At 39.8% G+C, this 19927-nt stretch overlaps 1 protein-coding gene across 2 annotated transcripts; it reads right to left on the reverse strand.

The window, feature by feature from the left end:
• Positions 1-384: 384 nt before the first annotated feature.
• On the reverse strand, positions 385-17801 carry stk39 (serine threonine kinase 39). Of its 2 annotated transcripts, XM_088315600.1 has the most exons (19): positions 17463-17801; positions 15508-15620; positions 14473-14581; positions 13900-14032; positions 13440-13495; positions 13070-13179; positions 12544-12645; positions 12170-12303; positions 11998-12046; positions 11273-11338; positions 8101-8223; positions 7155-7184; positions 6945-7001; positions 5922-5983; positions 3711-3763; positions 3569-3637; positions 3397-3461; positions 2129-2222; positions 385-2030 (listed from the first exon to the last, which is right to left on the reverse strand). In XM_088315600.1, exons 1-18 carry the CDS (start codon positions 17560-17562, stop codon positions 2148-2150), a joined length of 1506 nt encoding a protein of 501 aa, XP_088171726.1. In that variant the 5' UTR covers positions 17563-17801; the 3' UTR covers positions 385-2030; positions 2129-2147. The 2 variants fall into 2 exon arrangements, with proteins under 2 accessions (XP_088171726.1, XP_088171729.1); XM_088315603.1 differs by lacking the exons at positions 385-2030; positions 2129-2222 and adding an exon at positions 2382-2694.
• Between the last annotated feature and the right edge of the window lie 2126 nt (positions 17802-19927).

The raw sequence follows: 19927 nt of genomic DNA on the forward strand, positions 1-19927 counted from the left end.
TTGCACATTTATTGGATATATATTTTTATTTTTTTTATTTTAAATACACCGATAACTTGCCAAATTATGCCCACTTCCAAAGATAAAAAGGCTCAATTTTGATTGGCATAGTGGCACTTCGATTAGATCTCATAAGGTTGTGCAAGTGGACCTGATGTTTTTTTTTTTGTATTGTAAATATCAAGTTTGTTTGCTATCGACTTGGGAAATTTATCTAAAAAAAAATAATGAAAAAGAATAACGTTAAGAAAATAATTCATCAAAAGATGTTTAAATAGCAATTTATTGGTTGTCACAAACCAACAGGTTACAGGTCATGAAATATACTGTACATAAAAACAAATCAAAATTTGGTTATGAGGCAAGATTTTTTTATTTTTTTAACACATCAACACTTAAAAATAATTTAGAGCTACTGCACACATTTAAGCACACAAGATGCGTTCATTGTCATTTCCATATTAATCGCCTTGTGCATTTTAGCAACTTTTTTTTATTTGGGAGTATTAAGTCTTATTGTGCAGCAGGTAAGAGCTATGAAATGAAAAGTGAAAGTATTTAAACCTGACCCGATCACATCACATCACCACAGCTGCAGTTATGTGTGGGGGGAAAAAAAAAAATAAAAAAAAATCCCAACTGAACTTGTCTCCAAGGGCGAAGCGAAGGCATCTGCTTGTCGGGTACAGAAAACATCTCAACCCAAAAAGTGCATTAACATGAAGATGCTTGGCTCGCCGGACTAACGCGTGTGAAATGTAAATGTGCAGACTCTGCTCTTTAGTATGTGTGGTCTCCCTTTGACGATACTGTCGTAGGCACATGAAAATCAACAAGGCACCTTGAACGTTTATAACACTGTCGTAACCGGAGAAGCAAATCAAACACAGTCGCGTCCGGGTCGGTTTGGTGTTTTTCTTTTTTCCTCACCGAGACACTCAACCCTCGTTGTCCGTGTTAAGACGACTAGGAAGGATTATTAGGGCAACACTGAAAAGGAATTATCAAGATAAAGACTGGAAATATCATTTTGTAAAAAAAAAAAAAAAATGATAGAGATTTTAAAAATTGAATGTTACGGACCAAAAAAAAAAAAAAAAAAAAGTCATAATTTCATCCAATCACTGGAAAACTAATTTTCTTTTGAGAACGAAATTAAAATAATCACTGGCTAGGTCCCCGAAATGGATTTTTGAAGTTGATTTTAAAAAAATGTCTTTTTTTTCCGGGCACATCAGGTTTTTGAGATGGTTTTCATTTTTGTTTTTTGACTTTGCTTTGCACAGTATTTTACTTTTGTTGGCATTATAGCGATGACATTTCACACCCACACAAAAAAATCTAGCCGTTGTTGAGCCTAACCACTAATTCAATATCTTAGCATTTATTTGAAAATCGGATGTGCTGGAAAAAGGACAAATTCAGAATCATTGCAAAAAAAAAAAAAAAAAATCTAGAAGAGTTCATGTGCATCTCTTCTTAAAAAAAATAAAATGGAAAAAAAAAAATTTGTTGCCCGGTGTATTCAGAGGGAATTGTGACAATTGAGTAATATTTCAAGTATATCTGAAGAGAACTGTTTACAGGCAATTTAATACATTTACACACTCGTCAAACTTCCATTTGACATATGCCACCTTTTCGACTGAATTCCCTAATACACCTTCATGGAATACAATCCGTTGTCTTTTTATTCAAGACATTCATTGTGTTATTCTGAAAATGTGCTTGACAGGAGAAACTCGGCGAATCACGTGAGTTGAGCTTTTTGGAATGCAAGTCAAAGAAAATTTCTTTTTGGCAGAAGCAGGGGGAAGAAAAAAAAAAAAAATCAATAAATAAGAGCTTTGAGGAACACGAGAGGTAACATGAGGTAAAAAAAAAAAAAGAATATAATAATTATATCGAGGAAATAAATAAATAAAACATTCAACGCTACATCTCAAATCGCCTTCTTTTGCATCCTGAGTAGGTTTCCTGGGCTTCATCCTGATCCCTGGTCGTGTTTGGTGCTTGGGCGAAGGGTCGAGCTGGGAGGGAGGGAGGGAGGATGTTTGCTGGAAGTGGCGCTGTTTTTTTTTTTGTTCCTCAGCCTGCCTACCCTGAACGTGTGGGTCCCCCGGCTCACCTGAGGCACGAAGAGAGCATCAGCTAAGGCTGAGCTGCGCAAAGCCGATCAGCTTCACCTCGTCTGGGAGCTCCGTGTCGTCGCAGCAGGAGGCCTGCAAGGTGGAGGGGGCAGGGGGTCAGTAAGATCATTGGAGCCAAATATCACAACCCTGCCAGCCTGCAAAATAGGTCTGGGAAAAGCTTGACGTGGATAACACTGTTATTGAATATAATACAACTTAAGCCTCAACATTTTTTATAAATATATTTATTTATATATATATTTTTTAAATGTATATTTAAATTTTTTTTTTAGCAACATTTTTTACAAATATATTTATTTATATATATTTTTATTTATTTATAAATTCTTTTAAATATATATTAAAAAAAATTTTTAAGCAAAGCAGCAATCCTAATGAGGACGAGCCGTATAGAAAATGATGCATCATTCAATCTTACATTAAGTCGGTGAGCTTGCAAAGTTGTCCGTGCTGAGCGTGAGTCAGGTCTTATCACTCCACATCAGCCCTCACCAAAACTCCAGTGGCTGAATGGGAGCGTTAAGAGCTCCAGGTCCCAAACCTCGTGTGAAGATTAATTATCCTTTGTCATTAAGGATGAGATGTGAATTCAAGTATTAAAAAGACCGCAGCTAAAATAAGCCTGTTTAATTAAACCCTGCGACTGAACATTCTTATCTTTATAAAGGCAGAATGTTTGTACGGCGTGCGTTCACCTTATTCGACAAGTGCACATCAGGCCGGTCCACTTGCATTTTTGGTGATTAGCAGAAATGAGACTTTGCGGACCACGGCGACGAGAACGGTCACATGTTGTTTACGCACATTTACAGTCATACGTTTATTTGCATTTCCAATTGCTTAAATATCATGAAAGGAGCTTTAACGAACCATTAAAAAGAGATGATTTAAAAAAAAAAAAGGGGGGGGGGGGCTTCATTCACAGCATGCAATTAGTCTTTGAACACTCTTGTGTCCTGCTGTGCCAACTCAGGAACAAACTAGCAAACAGTGTGTGGGCTCTGCAAAGCTATCGCTAATTAGCAAATGGGGGGAACTCAAGTTAAAAAGTTGCATGTGTGGTAGACCATGACAAAAAAATATTTTCTTGGTCTTGGCCGTGAAAGTAAAAAAAAAAATAAAAATAACGTTAGCAGATAATATATTTTAGCTGTGGTCATTCTGTGTCAAAATCAATCGCGAGACGTCACCACCCCCCCCACCCCCAGCGGGGATGTCGGCCATCGATCATCGGCAAACTCACCAGCTTAAAGGTCAATACGTTGTAGGTAGTCGGATCATCGACAATCTTTTGAAGGTTAGCAGCGACTGCAATACAGCAAAGTGCAAGACAACACAAAAGTCAGACGCAAAAGCAGGGCAAAGAAATGCAATTTCAAAAAAATAAATAAATTAAAAACAAGAAAAGTAAATACCAGTAACCACATCGTGTCCGTTGACAAGACCCGCCGAGAACAACTCCTGGGAAACTCCATCAGCAGTGTCTTGGAGGGGAATAAAAACAGAAATGGTGCACATTCCTTTTCAATTCACATAAACCTCCATCTTGACTCATACCTCGTCCGGGAGTGAATTCAAAACGGATGTCGTTCAGTTCCTTTTTGGAGTTCCTTAAAGGAGAAGACAACACACATTTCGGTCATCTGAGACAAAACTCAAGCAATTAAATTCAAAAACTTCATTCTGACAGGACCAGCTTGCCAGGATGATGTCATCGTTTTTCTGGGCTCCGATTGGTTGCTCGGCGCAACGTTAAAACACGTCCGTGGCAATCAGCGCACGTTAAAACATTTATTAATCTCATGCTGGGTGTGATGTATTTTATTCCCGCTATTCGCTAAATATTGATTCTGATTTACTCGGAACAGTTGCAAGCCATCATATTCTGTTTTGCACACTATTGAAGTCGCCGCGGGAGGCCCAAGTCGCAAACGCACGTCACGCACAAAAGCTTGCGAGCGGCGTATTGACAAAATGTTGCGCACACGACCTTGGGGTTTGTATAAAAGGCTAAAAATGAGGCTGAGCAGGACGACTGTGTAAGTGGTGTCGTGCGCCAGAAAATAGAAACGCAAAATGTTCCGAGATGCGAGGACTATTTCATTATTTGCGAATGATCGCGGAATGACAATTGCGTCCTTTCAGGTGATAAATGCACGCACACGCACAAAACCCAAATTGAATCACAAGACGTACGTCGAGTCAATGTTAAAAATAAGGACGGCCATTTGAAGAAAATTCTCCTTCAGCGATCAAGAATAAATTGATTTGATTATGTTTTTTTATATTTATTTCCAAAAGCTCCTCCTGAGACTACAGAAACAAAAATACTCAATTATTCTTCATGTAAATCCTCAAGGTTACCACACAGATCAACAGAACCAACCAATTGTTTTCTTCTCCCGCTACTTGATATCCACGGCAAAGCGTCGCAATCAATTATTTGTATCATGCATTAATGTCTGAAAAGTCCCTTTCACGGCTGACGCTGACATTTGTCAAGCGCCTGCCTTTGCGCTCCCGATCGTAAAAAATACATGCAAAACGTCACATCTTGATGAAACAATGGAAATAAATTTGGATACACGCTTTTATTCTTCTCTTTGGGCTGCAAATGAGAACTAATACCCTAAGTCCTAAATTCGTCTTCAAAGTCGTGACAATGTGATTCTCGCGAGGGCTTTCGCGCCTTCACAGAAGTGGGGGGGGGGCTGAATTACAGGCAAACGAAATGACAAGAAGCCAAGTCAGTCCCTTGATATTATCACAAGTCATGCTAACCAAGTGCAACTCCCTTCGTCGTTGAGAGCAAATGAGCTGCCGTTTTGCTCCCGCAAATACAATTAGTGTCATGAAAGCTTTCATCGGGAATGCCGGATTTCGTGCAAACCTTCGGTATTCACAAGTATATTTATCTCATTCACAACCAGCCGAGTAAAAAATAAATAAATAAATAAATAAAATTAAAAAGGATCTTTGACGTATTTTGCCGTCAATGGGAGTAAAGGAATTAAAAAAAAAACGTTATCAGTGATTTCCTCATGGCCAGTTAGCCTCGTCGCATCCTGACGAGTTTTACGTTAGCAACTCCGAGACCTTCAAGTGTCAGGGTAACCAGATTGCTGTGAGCCGTCCGTTCCATCAGGGAACCCAAGGCGGACTTTCGCCTGCCAAGATAACGCGCACCAACACCCTTGAAAATGTCTCGCATTTGGTGTGCGCGCATCCGGTGACAAGCACGGATCCTTTAAGCTACACGGCACGGACAAAAGGCTCAGGAAAAATCTGTTAAAAAAAAATAATAAAAATAAATGATTCAATGAGGGTGGTGCACTAAAAACCTCTCACACAAAGTCAATACGGAGAATGTGCGATAGAAATGTCCACCAAGTCATGCTTGCGTGAATACGGATTGAAGAATCTAATCAAGCCCATCAAGCACCTTTTGGGGTGAACATGAAAGTGCATCACGAAAGATGGACGCTAAATCTTCCATTTTTTTTTTTTGTGCCACCATCTTTGTACAAATAGTGCAGCAGCAGCCAATCCTTTCAGCTCTGTCAAATATTTCATTTGCGAACTTCCTCGTTGTTTGAGCAGTGAACGACACGACAGGATGCCAAATAGTGTTCGTCAACTCCTCGGCAGCATTCATTTTGGTTACGACGCAAGACAAAAGAGACAACGCACGCTCTTCCGGAGAAGTGATTTTGATTCCTGAATGTACACAGGAGTGCGCATGAAAAAAAAAAAATGATTATGTCTCACCTGAGTCGCAGGACCAAGTTCACAGCACTGTGGATGTAGAGCGAATCCCCAAATGGCTCCACCTGAACGAGAACGAGCGAGACGAGAAATTGGTACACATGTACTCTCTTTGCATTCGATTTTGAACTGTGAATGCACATAAAGGTCCATAAACAGATTGTTAAAACGGCACCTTTTAACACGGCAACAACTTTGCGAATAAAAACAGAACAGACAAGAAAAAAATAAAGATTTATTTAGTGTATTTTTGTAACTATATAGCGCCCCTAGTGGTGAAAGAAAAATCCACAGAAAAGCCACACCGCTGTATTTACCGCATGGTTCAAAATTGAGGAAAAAAATAGCGGCTTTTAGTCCCGAAAATACGGTAATTATTTACTCTTATTGTAGTTTAAAAAAAATAACTTTTATTCTTGAGGCAACCCACAGTTCTTGAAAAGTTTTACGATACTTCTCAGTCTGTTTTCAAAGATCAAGAGTTCCTATATTTGTTGTGAAGCTAATAGCAACATTTTTAATTGGTTAGTGCAGCCTTTACCTAAGCATAATGATTATGCATCCTTTTTTTTTTTTTTTTGTCAAGTGACATCAAAAATGGCTTTTTTTTTTTTTTTTACAGCAGAAAAACGTTCCGACCAAAGAAAATTCACCAGACATTAAAAGCGAAATAAGGCTTGCTGCACATCTCAAATAAGCGTAACGGAGGTAGAAAATGCAATGCGAACGGATAGTTAATGCTTGATGGCAGCACAAAATGCCACCTCAACCTGCTGTGGCTCATTTTGAAAATGACAAAGCCTTTGGAAATGGGTTCTAATAGCGCCGAGACCGGACTGAGTCAGACAGACTCGGACTTATTAGAGCTGAGTGCATCCCTCCAGATAGTCACACATGCACATGTTAATGTATGCAAAAAAAAAAAACATAAAAATCACACAAATGCGCTCAGACAATGAGTGTGGCGCCAAGGTCATTGAGTCAGAACAAACGAGAGCAGCTGCCGTATGGCGCGCAATCCTTCACCTGGGGATGCTGGATGGACAACCCATCGAAAGGAACATTCTTGACATTCTCCTCATTCTGCCAGGGACAAAACGAGAAGGAGAGCAATCAATGAGCAGCGACGTGCTGGTTCGATTTGATTACGAAGGAAAAATCAGACCTATTCGTGTATGTCGTCACGAAGAATACGAAGTGGTGTGCGTCTTTTAAAAAAAAAAAAATTCAACTTACTACTTTGGAGTCGTCCTTGATCCGCCGTGACTGCAAGGAACAAAGAAGCAAAAAAAAAAATCGATTATTACAAGCTGGACTCAACGTCTCGCGGTCAAGATAAGATTGCATTCTTTCATCAATCCCAATGCTTGCACATGACAGGAAAGATGAGACCAAAATTGCCACCACCTTTGAAATAAAAAAAAAAGATACAATAATTCAAGCTAATTCCTGCGTTCCATTTCTGGTTATTTGGAAAAGGCGTATGCACCATTCTAATAGCCATTGGGTCATTATTGTATGCTAATTTTTTATTCCCAGGAGTGAAGCATATTTGCGTGGTCACTCGGTCCAATTATTCCCACGGACAAGGAGGCGATGTTTTCATTTGTACGGTCTTCTTTGTTGCTTTATTTGTTTGTTTGTGCAAAGCCTCCTTTGTGCCTGCTTGATCTACTTACAATAATGCCCCCCCCCAAATTCATAGATAATGACATCATTAAAAGATTCCTTTCATGAGGGAGAGCATTTTAAAAAAATCTTATCAAAGATGAACAAAAGGTGCAATGTGTGCGCAGGGAACAAAAAGTGTCATTTTCAACTGGATCTGAATGAGCCAGATTGCTTCCACGCATCCAAATCGCATTTTAGCATTTTCAAACACATCTGTCAGATCTCATCAGATCAGCTTGTAATTCGTTGTGTTTCTGCAGGATGTTATCTATTTCTTTCCCTCGGAGCTGGATGAAACTACTTTTACCTTATTAATTTATTCAATCGAAGCCGTTTACTCATCGATTCTGCAGGTGACAAATGTTAAATCCTTGGGGGAGAGCCGCGCGCACTTGAGTGCTCCTCTTTCCAATTTTTTGATGGATTGGATGCTCCTGTCTTATTATTCGAGTTGAAAAGTGACAACAAACATGACGCAAAACAATTCCTGATTTTGTTTGTGCTTCCTCACCCTGCCCTGGTTCACGGCCGCCTTGCCTTCCTCGCTGCCTTCGTCCAGCTCGTCGTCGCTCCACTCCCAGTCGCCGTCCTCCGTCTTGTGCAGGTGGCCACTGGAGCCGGGGACTCTCCGCACCTACAAAAAGATTTCAAGATTTATTTTTTTTTTGTGCCATAGAAACTCACTCAAAGCCAAATTTGAAGTTTGTCAAATAAAATTAAATATTCCAAAGCGCCCCAAATTAAACATTTTAATTCCTATGGCATTTAGTTTATATTATATTAACACCTTCCTACGACTTTTTGGACTTGGCAGCAGATTTATTTATTTTTTTTTTCAATATGGGATATTTAGATTGTGGATTTGTCATTTCTTTGTTTTGATGTACTACATGTTGATTCAGCAAGATGTAATCATGCTCATATTAGATTGCCACATGAAAATATTGAGAAAATAACAATTAAAAAGAATTTGCTCAAATGAAAATATTAGAAACCCTTTGGTATGATGCAGAGGAATTCGACACCACTATAAAAACTACAACCACAATGCATTAAAAGCATACCGTGTAGGGCATTCCACAAAATTATCTTTATGGATTAACATGTCATATAAAATCTTCTCTTGTTTGAAATTTGGTGTTCATTTCCCTCAGTTAGTTCCTGACGCGATTAACAACTCCAATCAAAACAAAATCTTAAAAATACAAATTCTGAATGACCATTCCTAGTTTACATTAATAGCTCTCAACTTTGTTGGTCAAAAAATAAACATCAGTGTTTGTAGCAAATAAAGCAAAATGATCTATCATGGAGGAACGAGCCTCAAATATTCAACCCAGGCCACTCCTGACCGAAACTTGACCTCTAATATTATAAAACACAACAAAGCAGATCATGATTATGATTCTCCAATCCAGACCAGAGAAATGCAAGCAGCAGTTGGCTCATAAAGCAGTGTGAGATACAGTCAGCTATTGGAGCGCCACAATGTTACAGGCAGCACACAAAATGGGAAGCGACGAGCACCGGCTCAAGGCAACGATAAAGTTAAAGAGGCACGACCCCTCTGGAGCTGCCAGCTAGAGTTTCCAAAGCTGACATCGAAACCAGAGTCCCCCAGTTCTGCTCTGGCGCCTTGAGCAAAACAGACACACATCGAGTCTCAGTGGCTATCCTGACTGACATTCGCATCATAAAAAAAAAAAATCACGATGCAATAAAAATACTCAGCTGAGGTTTGAACAATTGGAAGAAACTTGTGACAGAATTTGTCCAGAACGATAAGTGAAGTCACGCTGACTTATGCTTATCTGCTCTTTAAACGATGAAGTCTTTTTTTTTTTTTTGGTCCCTGCAACCACTGTGGCTTGGTGTTATGCTGCCCTCTGCTGGTGATTCAGCACACTTCATCACTACAAGACAACGCACACGAATTGTCATGCAGGACACTCCCGCTTTCGCGATCTGACAAACATTCTTAAGTTACTGTACTTTAGACTCCACTACATTTTCCTTCGTTTTAAAATTGCGTTGAGGTCCCGACATTCCAAGTCCGTCCTCTTTCAGACCCCTATGGCACTTTTGTTTTCCCGGAGAGTCGCAATGCGTGCGTTTACCACGAATACAGAAAAGCAAAACAGAAGCGGGCAGACCACAAGGGTGAAAAACAGCGTCACGATCTCATTCACTCCGAGAAAGGTAAGGACATTCAAGGTGATTGTGTGAATGACTACAATGAACAGATTTGCTCGTGACTGATCAAATCACAGAGGTCACACCACCCTGGGGATGATCATGTTCCAGGAGCATCGTCTGTCACTGTCAGCTTTGAGAAATATTTGCTGAGTATCAAATCCAAGTGGCAGCACAACACCACAAGGTCATTAGATTTGTCTTTGACTCGTTAGAACTCTAAAATACACAGAAAGGCTTTAGGATAATGTGTAAAAATGTTTTGGATGTGCAGCAAAACATTTCAGGCGATGAGAAAACTTGGATTAGGCAACAAGTAGAAGGGCAAAGACCCCCAAAAAAGTCAATTCAGAGATTTACGTTTCAAGTTAATTGCTGAAAGCACGTTTTAAGACTCACTTGTGGAGATACATGCTAAACCGTTTTTTTTTACCATTCAATATCAACTCAAGCATTTTTTTACTACAGCAGTTGGTAGCAAGCTAGCTAGCTAGGCCGACACTCTGAAAATGCATCGTCCCTTCATCCCGACTTTCGAGCGCCTCGTTGTTGGCTTCGAGTGCTCGTACACTAAAACGCAAAGTGACAGGAATGAGGAGTGAGAAATCGTCATCCATAAACTAAACTAATATGCGTCCCCTCACGGGGGGGTCGCAGGCATGCTGGAGCCCATCCCAGCCGTCTTCGGGTCGTAGGAGGGGGACACCCTGAACTGGTTACCAGCCAATCACGGGGCACTCAGACAAACAAGCACACCTAGGGGGCAATTTAGTGCGTTCCATAAACTTATCACGAATGTTCTGAGAACATGGGAGGAAACAAGTGCGGATGTGCAAACCACTCGTCCCACAAATGATCAAACAACAAAATGCAACCATTATTACAAGGCAGCAGCATCAACGGTCGCCCTTGCCCCTTTATTGGATTTTCTGTGTTCATGTCATCCACAACGGCAACAATGCTCTTCAGGATGCCCCCCCATTTACTCTGAAACGTGTCAGTGTTTTTCCATCCCTGCACTTCCACACTCTGCCTCCCGGCAATAAGCCGCTGCTGTCGGACAAGGCCGACTCTTAGATAAAGCCGATATGATGCGAAGCAGTGTCTGAAAACGGCACTTCCTCACCGCAAAGAGCCAAGATCAAGTGACCAAGCAAGCTTCTTTTTCCGTAGTCAACCGTTTCATTTCAACTTACTTTTTTGCGGTGACACACTGGTGCTTTAAAAAAAAAAAAAAAAAAAAGAAACATCAGTACAAGTACACGGTCTGACTCTTTTGCGACACAAGCCCATATTTTCACTCTATCGACAAAACAGTTTGGGCATTAAGTGTTTGAGGTGGTGTTACAAAAGTCCATGGCCATCACTCCTGTTGACTGTAAATGCAACATTGCGATGGAGGAGCTCCACTCAATCCCGGCCATCGCATACAATTTGCCATGTTTAGTCAATCCCAGTTCTTATACAGACAAGTGCAAGTGTCAACATACCTTCTTTGCTCTTTGGGCGATCTTCGGAGCCCGGCACAAAAGCTTTTCAACCAGATATTCCTTATTCTGTGTGACAAATACGCATAAAAATGACGTTTATAAAAAGTACTGCTGGACAAAAGGAAAAGTTGTCTTTTGGATTTTAATTGCAACCTTTTGAAATCGTCTAAATTGGTGGAAATTGCAAAGACTACAATAGTCCGGCATAATTGGCATTAGTAGCGGAGAGTTGTCTCGTAAGTTTACACACCCTGGCAGGATTTGTAAAATGGGTGTAGCGTTCTTTAGAGAAAACAGGCAAAACACATTTTGAATATTTTAATGGGATTCTAATTAAACTTTAAGGCAGTTCAGAGCAGCACAATCATGACACAAAACGCAACAATAAAGAAAATAATGAGCTGGTCGGTCATATTTTCCCTAAAAATTGCCAGGATCTCACAAATTCTATTAGGGTTCTTGCGTCTACGAGTACAAGTGAACTTTCTTCAAAATATGAAAAAAATGCTGCCTGTAAATCTTTACACACGTTGTTATTGAGCCATCTAATGTCATGGCATTTAAAAAAAATATATATATTTAAATTGCCTCTATTTCTCGGTAGCCTATTACACAGAATAGCGGTGTACATTATTGATCGTTAAAAACTAGAACCAGTAAGAATATAGCTACGAGCATAAAAATAGGGACGGATGATAAAGTTTGAGGGGAGAAGAAATAAATACCTTAGCCTTTTGGAAAAATTTACTCTTCAAGAGCTCTGCAGCCGCAGGCCTGGGGAGAAAAATTGTTACAGTGTAATAAGAAAACACTTCACAACAGAAAACCAAAAAAAAAACCTTTTAATTAAAAGCCCTCTTTGGAGACTTCCGCTTGAAAATTAAATTTGAGACTCACCTTTTGGCAGGATCCTTCTGAAGGCACATCGTTATTAGCTTCCGAAACGATTTGCCGTATTTCTTTAGCATTTCCTTGTCCTCGATACCGGTCTCCAGAGTGGGCGGATCGTTCTGTAGCGTCAGCATTAAGACCTAAACAAAGAGCACAATTGGGTTTCTTCTACAACAGCAAAAAAATAAGACGACGGCGGGAAAGTTATGGCAGGAAACCGTTTTGAACGGAACGGCCGTGTGAAGTTAAAAGAGCAAGTTCCTCAAAGTTTTTGTTGCCGGTTATGTCTTTTGGCACATTTGTTTCTTGCGATGTAACTTTACAACAGACAACTTGGAATTGGGGCACAGGTCGTCCAGTGACACATTTGCAACACCAACCTTCATAGGAGGGTAGCGGTGATAGGGCGCAGACCCCGTTGCAAGTTCTATCGCCGTTATTCCAAAACTCCAAATGTCTGCTTTGAAATCGTAACCTCGTACCTGTGCACAAAGAACGGAACAAAATATTGGTCAAATTACCTAGTTTTAGTTGTACTTTAAAAAAAAAAACAAAAAAAAAAAACATGCATTATGCTGGAGAGGGAGGGGAGAGAGGTATGCTGCAGCGAGGCAAAATAAACCATCTTATAATTTGTAGGCCTTGAAAGTTAAAAAAAAAAAAAAAACATTAAAAAAAAGGCGGCAAATGCTGATAATCGGCAACATGCCAAATATCGGCCCCGCCGATAATCGGTCTATTCCTAATATTTACCAATTTTTCACGTTAATTGTTCATTTTTACAATTGCATTTTGAATGCTTGCTGCTCTTTATTGGTTGCCAGTAGAGTAATTTGGCATAAACCATCGAGAAGATGTTTCAAATATCAAATATAATAATCAGGAAAAAAAGCCATTGGGATTCACCTGTTCCATCACTTCTGGTGCCATCCAACATGGCGTGCCCACAAACGTCTTTCGAACCTTGTTTCTTGTCATATCGCCCCCTGTGGCTAGGAAGGCACTCACGCCAAAATCTGCAAAAACGAATAGGAAACAGAAATCAATCTTTCATATTTACTAGAGCAGTGACTCTGCACCTCCGTTCTCAAGTGTTCTGCAGCAAATGAGGTTGGCAATCACAGCCATAGAGGCTTAAAAATAACATTTTTACGGCCACAGGATAAGAAATCAATTCCAGCATTTCATTTAAACATCCTATCGGCTGTAACAGAATTAAAAATAACAAGATGGATGATAACAGCAGTTCATGTGCAACACACACACACACACACACCTGCAATCTGAACAGATCCATCTTCCCCCAGTAGAATATTCCCGGCTTTCACATCCCTGCGGCCAGCAAAACACACAGGCAGTCAGTCAAACGGCAAAAAACACACGCGGCAGAGCATTGATTCTTCCATCGGCAGAAACAGGGCCACAAACAGCTTGCCGCCATCTAGATTGTTGCCCAGGGGGGGCCGATAGAAAGGTCAAACCTAGTTTGTGGTGACCTTGATGTCCAGGATGTTTACGTCACAGCAACACAAACAAAAGATCAATAAAAGGAGGTTCGTTTGAAACGGCAGCCATTGAATAGCATATTTCACAAAGGATATGCCGTATTCCCAACAAGAAATTCATCCATTAGCCCAGCAATACATAGAAATTCCCCAAATTATATCAAGAGTTATAAATAGTAAATTTGTAATAGATTATATTTTTTAAAAAATAATTTAAAAAAAGGGCGTTACCGGTGGATCTGTCCGTTTCTGTGCAGGTAGTCGAGGCCTTCAAGGACTTCTTTCAGGATCGAGGCAATTATCGGCTCGTCGAGATTTTTGTCCTCTTCTTTGCTTGTGTGCTTGATAATATCCAGCATAGAGCCTAAGAGACATAAAGCATATTCATACTCTGAACTGTGTCCTCTTGCTAGTCCAAGTTTATCCAGAACAGGAAACCCATAAAAAAAAAAAAAGGAAAAATCCCAGCGTGAAGAGACTGAGTAAAATGGACTTGAATTAAAGAAATAGATTTTCTACAGCGCCAAGTCCTAACTGAGCGTGAATATCATTGAAAAGAGTTCATTTTGGTTGTCGACAATTTTAAACAAGTCGTCCTCATCATCTTTATTCAGCCCGTCGGGCGTTCTATTCAAAGTTGTACCAGAAGTGCAAATGTAGAAATTGGAATGAGAAATCAAGAGCAATTGCAACGTAAACATGAACCACAGATGATCTTTTCCAAAACGACTCAAAACTTTTTTTGTTTTAGTGGACGCTTCATCCAGCGTGAATGTTACGTGCCGGCGAGCAGGTGAAGCTTACCTCCACTGAGAAGCTTCATGACTAACCATAGTTCATCCTTGACCACAAAGGACGTATAATAGGTGACAACATTGGGATGGTTGCACTGGCTCATTGCTTGAATTTCTTTCTGTTGGGAGAGAGAGAGAAAAAAAATCATCTATTACACGGTAATCGTTTTTCACCTTGTACTAATTTATAAATCAACCATAGAGTGGAAACTCCGTTTTTCGTTTTAATCTGTCAGAGAAAGTCAAATTAACAACTAATTGTAAAAAAAAAAAAACAAAGCAATATTTAAGTGGATAAATGAAAATGTAAGATTTTTGTACTTTTTACCTTTACGGAAGAGTACTCTAAATGAGAAAAGAAGGAAGGTTTTTTTTCTTGAATGCTCTCGTGTTTATCACATGATTTATGAGACGTCAATGTGGTACTTTGTCGTATTGTTTAAAAATGTCTCAACGGACGGCGAGGCATATTTCACACTTAAAAGCTTTCATTAACAATTTAAGGCGATGTAATAAACCTCCTGGACTGCTCGGCAATACTCCGGCAAGTTGAAGTAACATCAGCATAAAATCCTGCCAAAAATTTGGTTTTCAAAATAAAAGCATGCCAGTAGAACAACAGTCTCACCACACATTTTTGGGGCCTATGATAGTTTTCAGTCACAATTATTGCTTTAAGTTAATAAAATCAAGGATATGCTTACGAACCCTTCATACACAAATTATGAAATGTTTCAAATAAATGTGCAACGATTCCAGAAATAAATGAAAAAAAATCAGGCTGTTTTTTTTTTTGTTTTTATCACCGACGTATTAAAAGCCGGGAAAAAGATTAGATGAAAAAAGGTGCTAGAACCCGAATCATTAAAAAAATAAATAAATCAGGCATAAAATATCAGATGTGCCACTGTACAAATTTCGATGATCAGAAGGACTTTTGGGATGCGAGACGCAAGCACCGGCACACATCGAAAGGACTTTTGGGATGCGAGACGCAAGCACCGGCACAACAAGAACAGACGTAGCCCGTATTTATTCTCCTCACCAGTAATTCGTCCATGCTGGTGTGGCATTTTTCCAGGTTGATTCTCTTGATAGCAACACGCTCCTGTCTGGGAGAACACAGCGCTGCTTGCACCACCGCTGTGGCCCCGCTACCTGAATCAACCAAAGACCAAAATTAGAATTACAAACACATCTAGAAGAAAAAAGGTGACATTGACTTCTTTTTTTTTTTTTTAAAGCAATGAGGAAGTTTATTAGAAACCAGGCCACAAAGTGGTGAAGCTCTCCGCGCCGAGGGGACACGGTGACTGTGACGCATCGCTTGTCAACTGCGAGTGATTGATAAGCAGAAGTATTGGACACGTGTGATCGAAGTGGTTACCAGTTGCTCATGAGAACAGAGGTGTGCGGGGAGCGTGCATGTGTGTGTGTGTGTGTGTGGGGTGGGGGGGTGCGAGGGGACGCTGTCGCCCGCCAGTTCCAGAACGCAGTGGACAGCTGTGGTGCTGTTTCTTATCTATAACGATAAGACGTGTCAGCTGGAGGGAGAAGGCCTCTGCCAAGAGTATTCAGGCAACTTCCGTTTGAGCTTTGACTATTTATTTGATGTCTTGTACCTTTTGTTATAGTATTATATAACACAATGATGGGATTGATTACATTGAATGAACATATTATACACTTGGATCTAAAAGGGATGTGAGAAAATGGCCGCCCCCTAAAATGGATCACATTTGTTGGATTTTGGTGGTATACTCGTATTCCACAAAAGCAATTTTAATCAGAATAACATATTTAGACTAGTGAAGGCTCATATAACATATTATTGGAACATATTTTTTTTTTGGGGGGGGGGGTTGACTTCCCCTTTAAATAACTAGATCGCGTGCATATTCTGGAAGTGAATGACGAGGGCTGCCTTATAAATATCACGCAACTTCAGGCAAAATTGTGAAATAAGTACACTTACTCGGAGGGTCAGCTGTTTCGAATGTTTGGACCAGTTTGTGGATTTATTTGTTAACGTGACAAATGAATTATAAACAGAACTCTGTGCGACGACGTGTTGCTCTTAACAATAAACACTTTGATTTCAAACTAAGAATGTTGTTTGTGTTTTCCCTTTTGTGGATGCATTTTTATTAAAAAGCGTTCCCGTATTTTGTGTCATCGGATTGTCCAGCTGGACATAAGGTTGTGGTCTGTGGTGAATATTATCGCATTGGAGAGCAATTAAAAAGTAATATACTTGCTATTTTTGTTTCTTCTTTATGTGTAGATTTTAATCATCTAGTTTGTGAATTGAAGCTGGAATAAGTTTGCTAATAAATTGCAAAGTATAGTACCATATGTACTAACTTAAAACACGTCTTTTAGCTCTTCCAGAGGAATCCTCAGGAATTGCCAGGCCAGCCGGGAGACATTGTCTCAGCAGCGGGTCCAGGGTCGTCCTGAGCTCATCTGACTCCTCTCAACTAAGACTAACAAGCATGACAATGCTATGCTTAAGATGCATTTCAAAGATAAATGCATTGCAATAAAAGACCGTTAATAATCATTCTTATTAAACGTTAGCTCTGGTTTAAATCTCCCCCGCTTGCATCACTGTCATGTTCATGTCATAAGGCAATCACATTGTCCACTTCGTGCCATCACATCTCACAATGATGTCGTGTAACGCCATGTAGAAATTAGTCATCTGACAAAGTGGGCGTAATGCCACGACTCAGCATCTGCGTGTGTGTGTGTGTCAACTACAGGAAAGCTGTGAAGTCAACGTGTCACGGATTTTCAGTTGAATCCGCTTCGCCAGTTGCACGTGTGATGCAAACCGGTAGCTTGTTATGAGTTCACATCCGCAGTGGCGACTTCACGTGGAAGGGAGAGAAAAAAAGCCGGTGGGCCTTCCAGTTCGCGTTACGAGCAGCTGGTAAAAAGCGGATAATGGTATAAATGTGTGCGTGGTAGTACAAAGCCCCCCCTCGTTGTACTAACCAATGACTTCCTGTAGCTCGTACGACTCCCTGGTAATTGGCCAGCTAGCCGTCGCCGGCTGCTGCTGGACGGGAACCGGGGCTTCGCCTTGGTCCGCCATGATGACGGTGGTGGTGGTGATGCTGCTGCGCCGGCTAGCCGCCTCTCGCTGACACGATCGAGCGACAGACACGAAGACCGAGCGAGAGTGAGCGCGGGCGAGTCAGCTTTGAGGTCCCCTCCTCAGAGAGTGTCAGCTGGCAGCCGCAGCCGAGCAACTGCCGCCTGCGAGGAGAGCAACCCGGAAAATAAAAGGGCTAGTCAAGCGCGCGTGCACACGCACACTTTCACATCATGCGCGTTGCGGTGTTGCCAGATCAGTCACGTTTCCGCACTTTTTTCTTTTTTTTTGGCGCGCGGGATGGCAGTACTGAATGATAGATAACTTACAAGGAGAAATACTGATTCAACTCCTTGATAAAAATGTTGTGAAGTACAAATACCTATGAAGAAGTACTGATTGAACTCCTTTATTTTGGTGAGAAGTAACAAACTTTTTTTTTTTTGCTACTAAGTACTGAATCAACTCCCAATGGTGGAAAAAAAACAAAGTACACTGCTTTAGAAAGTACTGATTCAAGATTTTACTTAAGTAATGGTGGGGCGTTACAAAGTACAAATACCGGACTTGAGTAGAAATATTGATTCAATTCCTCGACTTAAATAGTAAATGACCAGGTAATTACTTAGTTCCTGAACTAAAGTATTAGTTAAACTAATTGTGGTAAAATACAAATAGTTTGCTCCTGCACTTAGTATAAGTACCGATTAAACTCGTTTACTTCAGTCGTAGTGGCAATAAATTAAGTTCAACTTTTTTTAAATTAATTGAACTTAATTTGCTACTGTAAAGTAAAAGTACTGACTTTTAAGCAATGGTGGGAAGTAACACATTACAACTACTTTATTACTTTACCTAAGTAGAAGTACTGATTGAACTCTTCTTCAGCAGTGGTGAGAAGTAACAAAGTACAACAACTTTGTTCCGATACTTCGGGACATGAAAAACTACCAATGGTGGGAAGAAACGGAGTACAATATAACTATGCTAAACAAAAAGTACTGATTTAAGATTTTACTTAAGCTGTGGTGTTGGGGGCATTACAAAGTACAAACACTACTGAACTTGAGTTGAAATAGGTATTAAATTGCTCTCTTAAATATGACTTTACCAAATATATTTACCTAGTTCCTGTACTAATGTAGACATATTGACTTAACTCTTTGTGGGTATTAACAAAGTACACATAAAAAAAAACGAAAAATAAAAAAAAGACTTAAGCCTCCAGCAGATACAGTTCAATCTCGTCCAACTCAATTCCGTTTGCACAAGTGAAATGACAGGACAGAAAACTCGGCAACAAACCTGAATTTGATGATTCATGTCTTCATTTGCCGTCCAGTTAGCCGCTTTGTGTGCAATGCGATCCATTCTCTAACAATTCTGCTTTTAATTAACTGTCTGTGACGAGGACGTTGGTGTACTTGTTGAACGTCACTTATTGATGTACATTTCGTATCAATCTCATTCATCTTACATTATGGCCGCATCTACATATTGTATAAGAAATAAGTCAATACAGGAAATGTTGCTTGTATTTTTTAATAAAAATAAATAAATACAACTAACATTGAAAAAGCCGGCTGGTTCATGTCAGTAAAGGCAACTAACTATACTATACTACGATAAAGGTTGTCTGAACCTATTAAGTTGCCAAATAAATAAACATTCAATATTCATTTTCAACGAGTTTTTTTTTAAGTTGGTCTCATATGTTTAAAGTAAATTCCACAAAAATGATGCTGCTTTAATTCCCTGCGACGTCTTCCATGTTTACATCTCTACAATCGTTCTTATTGTTTATTGACAAACAAGCGTTTTTTATGTATTAGCGCCATCTTCAGTTTAGAGAGTGAGCACAGGGCGTTTCTCTAAACTTCAATGTGACGCTACCGTCGAAGCTCAGTGAGGGCAAATTTGGAATACTGTTCATGTGGATATTTTGTCAACATATTTGGATTACCTTAGCTGAATCGCAAAATAGTTTAAATCAGGTTTTTGAGATGTGAAAACATGAGAACATCAATCATTTCAATACTTTTCCCACCATTAATGTGACCCTACAGCATGCACAACTCTAATTGGGCCATTGAAAGGCTGAACTTTTGTCCAATAAGAAAAAAAAATCCAAAAGCTACACTTGCTCACCACCAATAGAATAGCAAAGCTATGGGAACAGGTAGCATAAAACCTACATACATTTACAATTTCTTTCATACAGCTAAAAAGCACAGCCGGTGATTATTCAGGTGTAATAAACGAATCTGTCGATAGGTGTCATGGTTTACCAAGCTTCATTATGCCTTGAAAATAATGGCAAATATGTGTCATTTCCTTTTTTCACAAGTGTATTAAAATACGTAAA

Source organism: Idiotropiscis lumnitzeri, chromosome 14 (assembly GCF_059441095.1).
Source record: "Idiotropiscis lumnitzeri isolate Australia: NSW breed Sydney's pygmy pipehorse chromosome 14, RoL_Ilum_1.0, whole genome shotgun sequence".
Classification (NCBI taxonomy): domain Eukaryota; kingdom Metazoa; phylum Chordata; class Actinopteri; order Syngnathiformes; family Syngnathidae; genus Idiotropiscis; species Idiotropiscis lumnitzeri.

What these genes read in the sequence shown, in the direction of transcription:
- stk39 (XM_088315600.1), bottom strand. Translation starts at nt 17,562, where the DNA reads ATGGCGGACCAAGGCGAAGCCCCGGTTCCCGTCCAGCAGCAGCCGGCG. An exon ending in CATGAAGCTTCTCAGTGGAG is followed by an intron (nt 14,033 to 14,472) that starts GTAAGCTTCACC and finishes TATGTCTCTTAG; the next exon opens with GCTCTATGCTGGATATTATC. An exon ending in TCGCCCAAAGAGCAAAGAAG is followed by an intron (nt 8,224 to 11,272) that starts GTATGTTGACAC and finishes ATCTTTTTGTAG; the next exon opens with GTGCGGAGAGTCCCCGGCTC.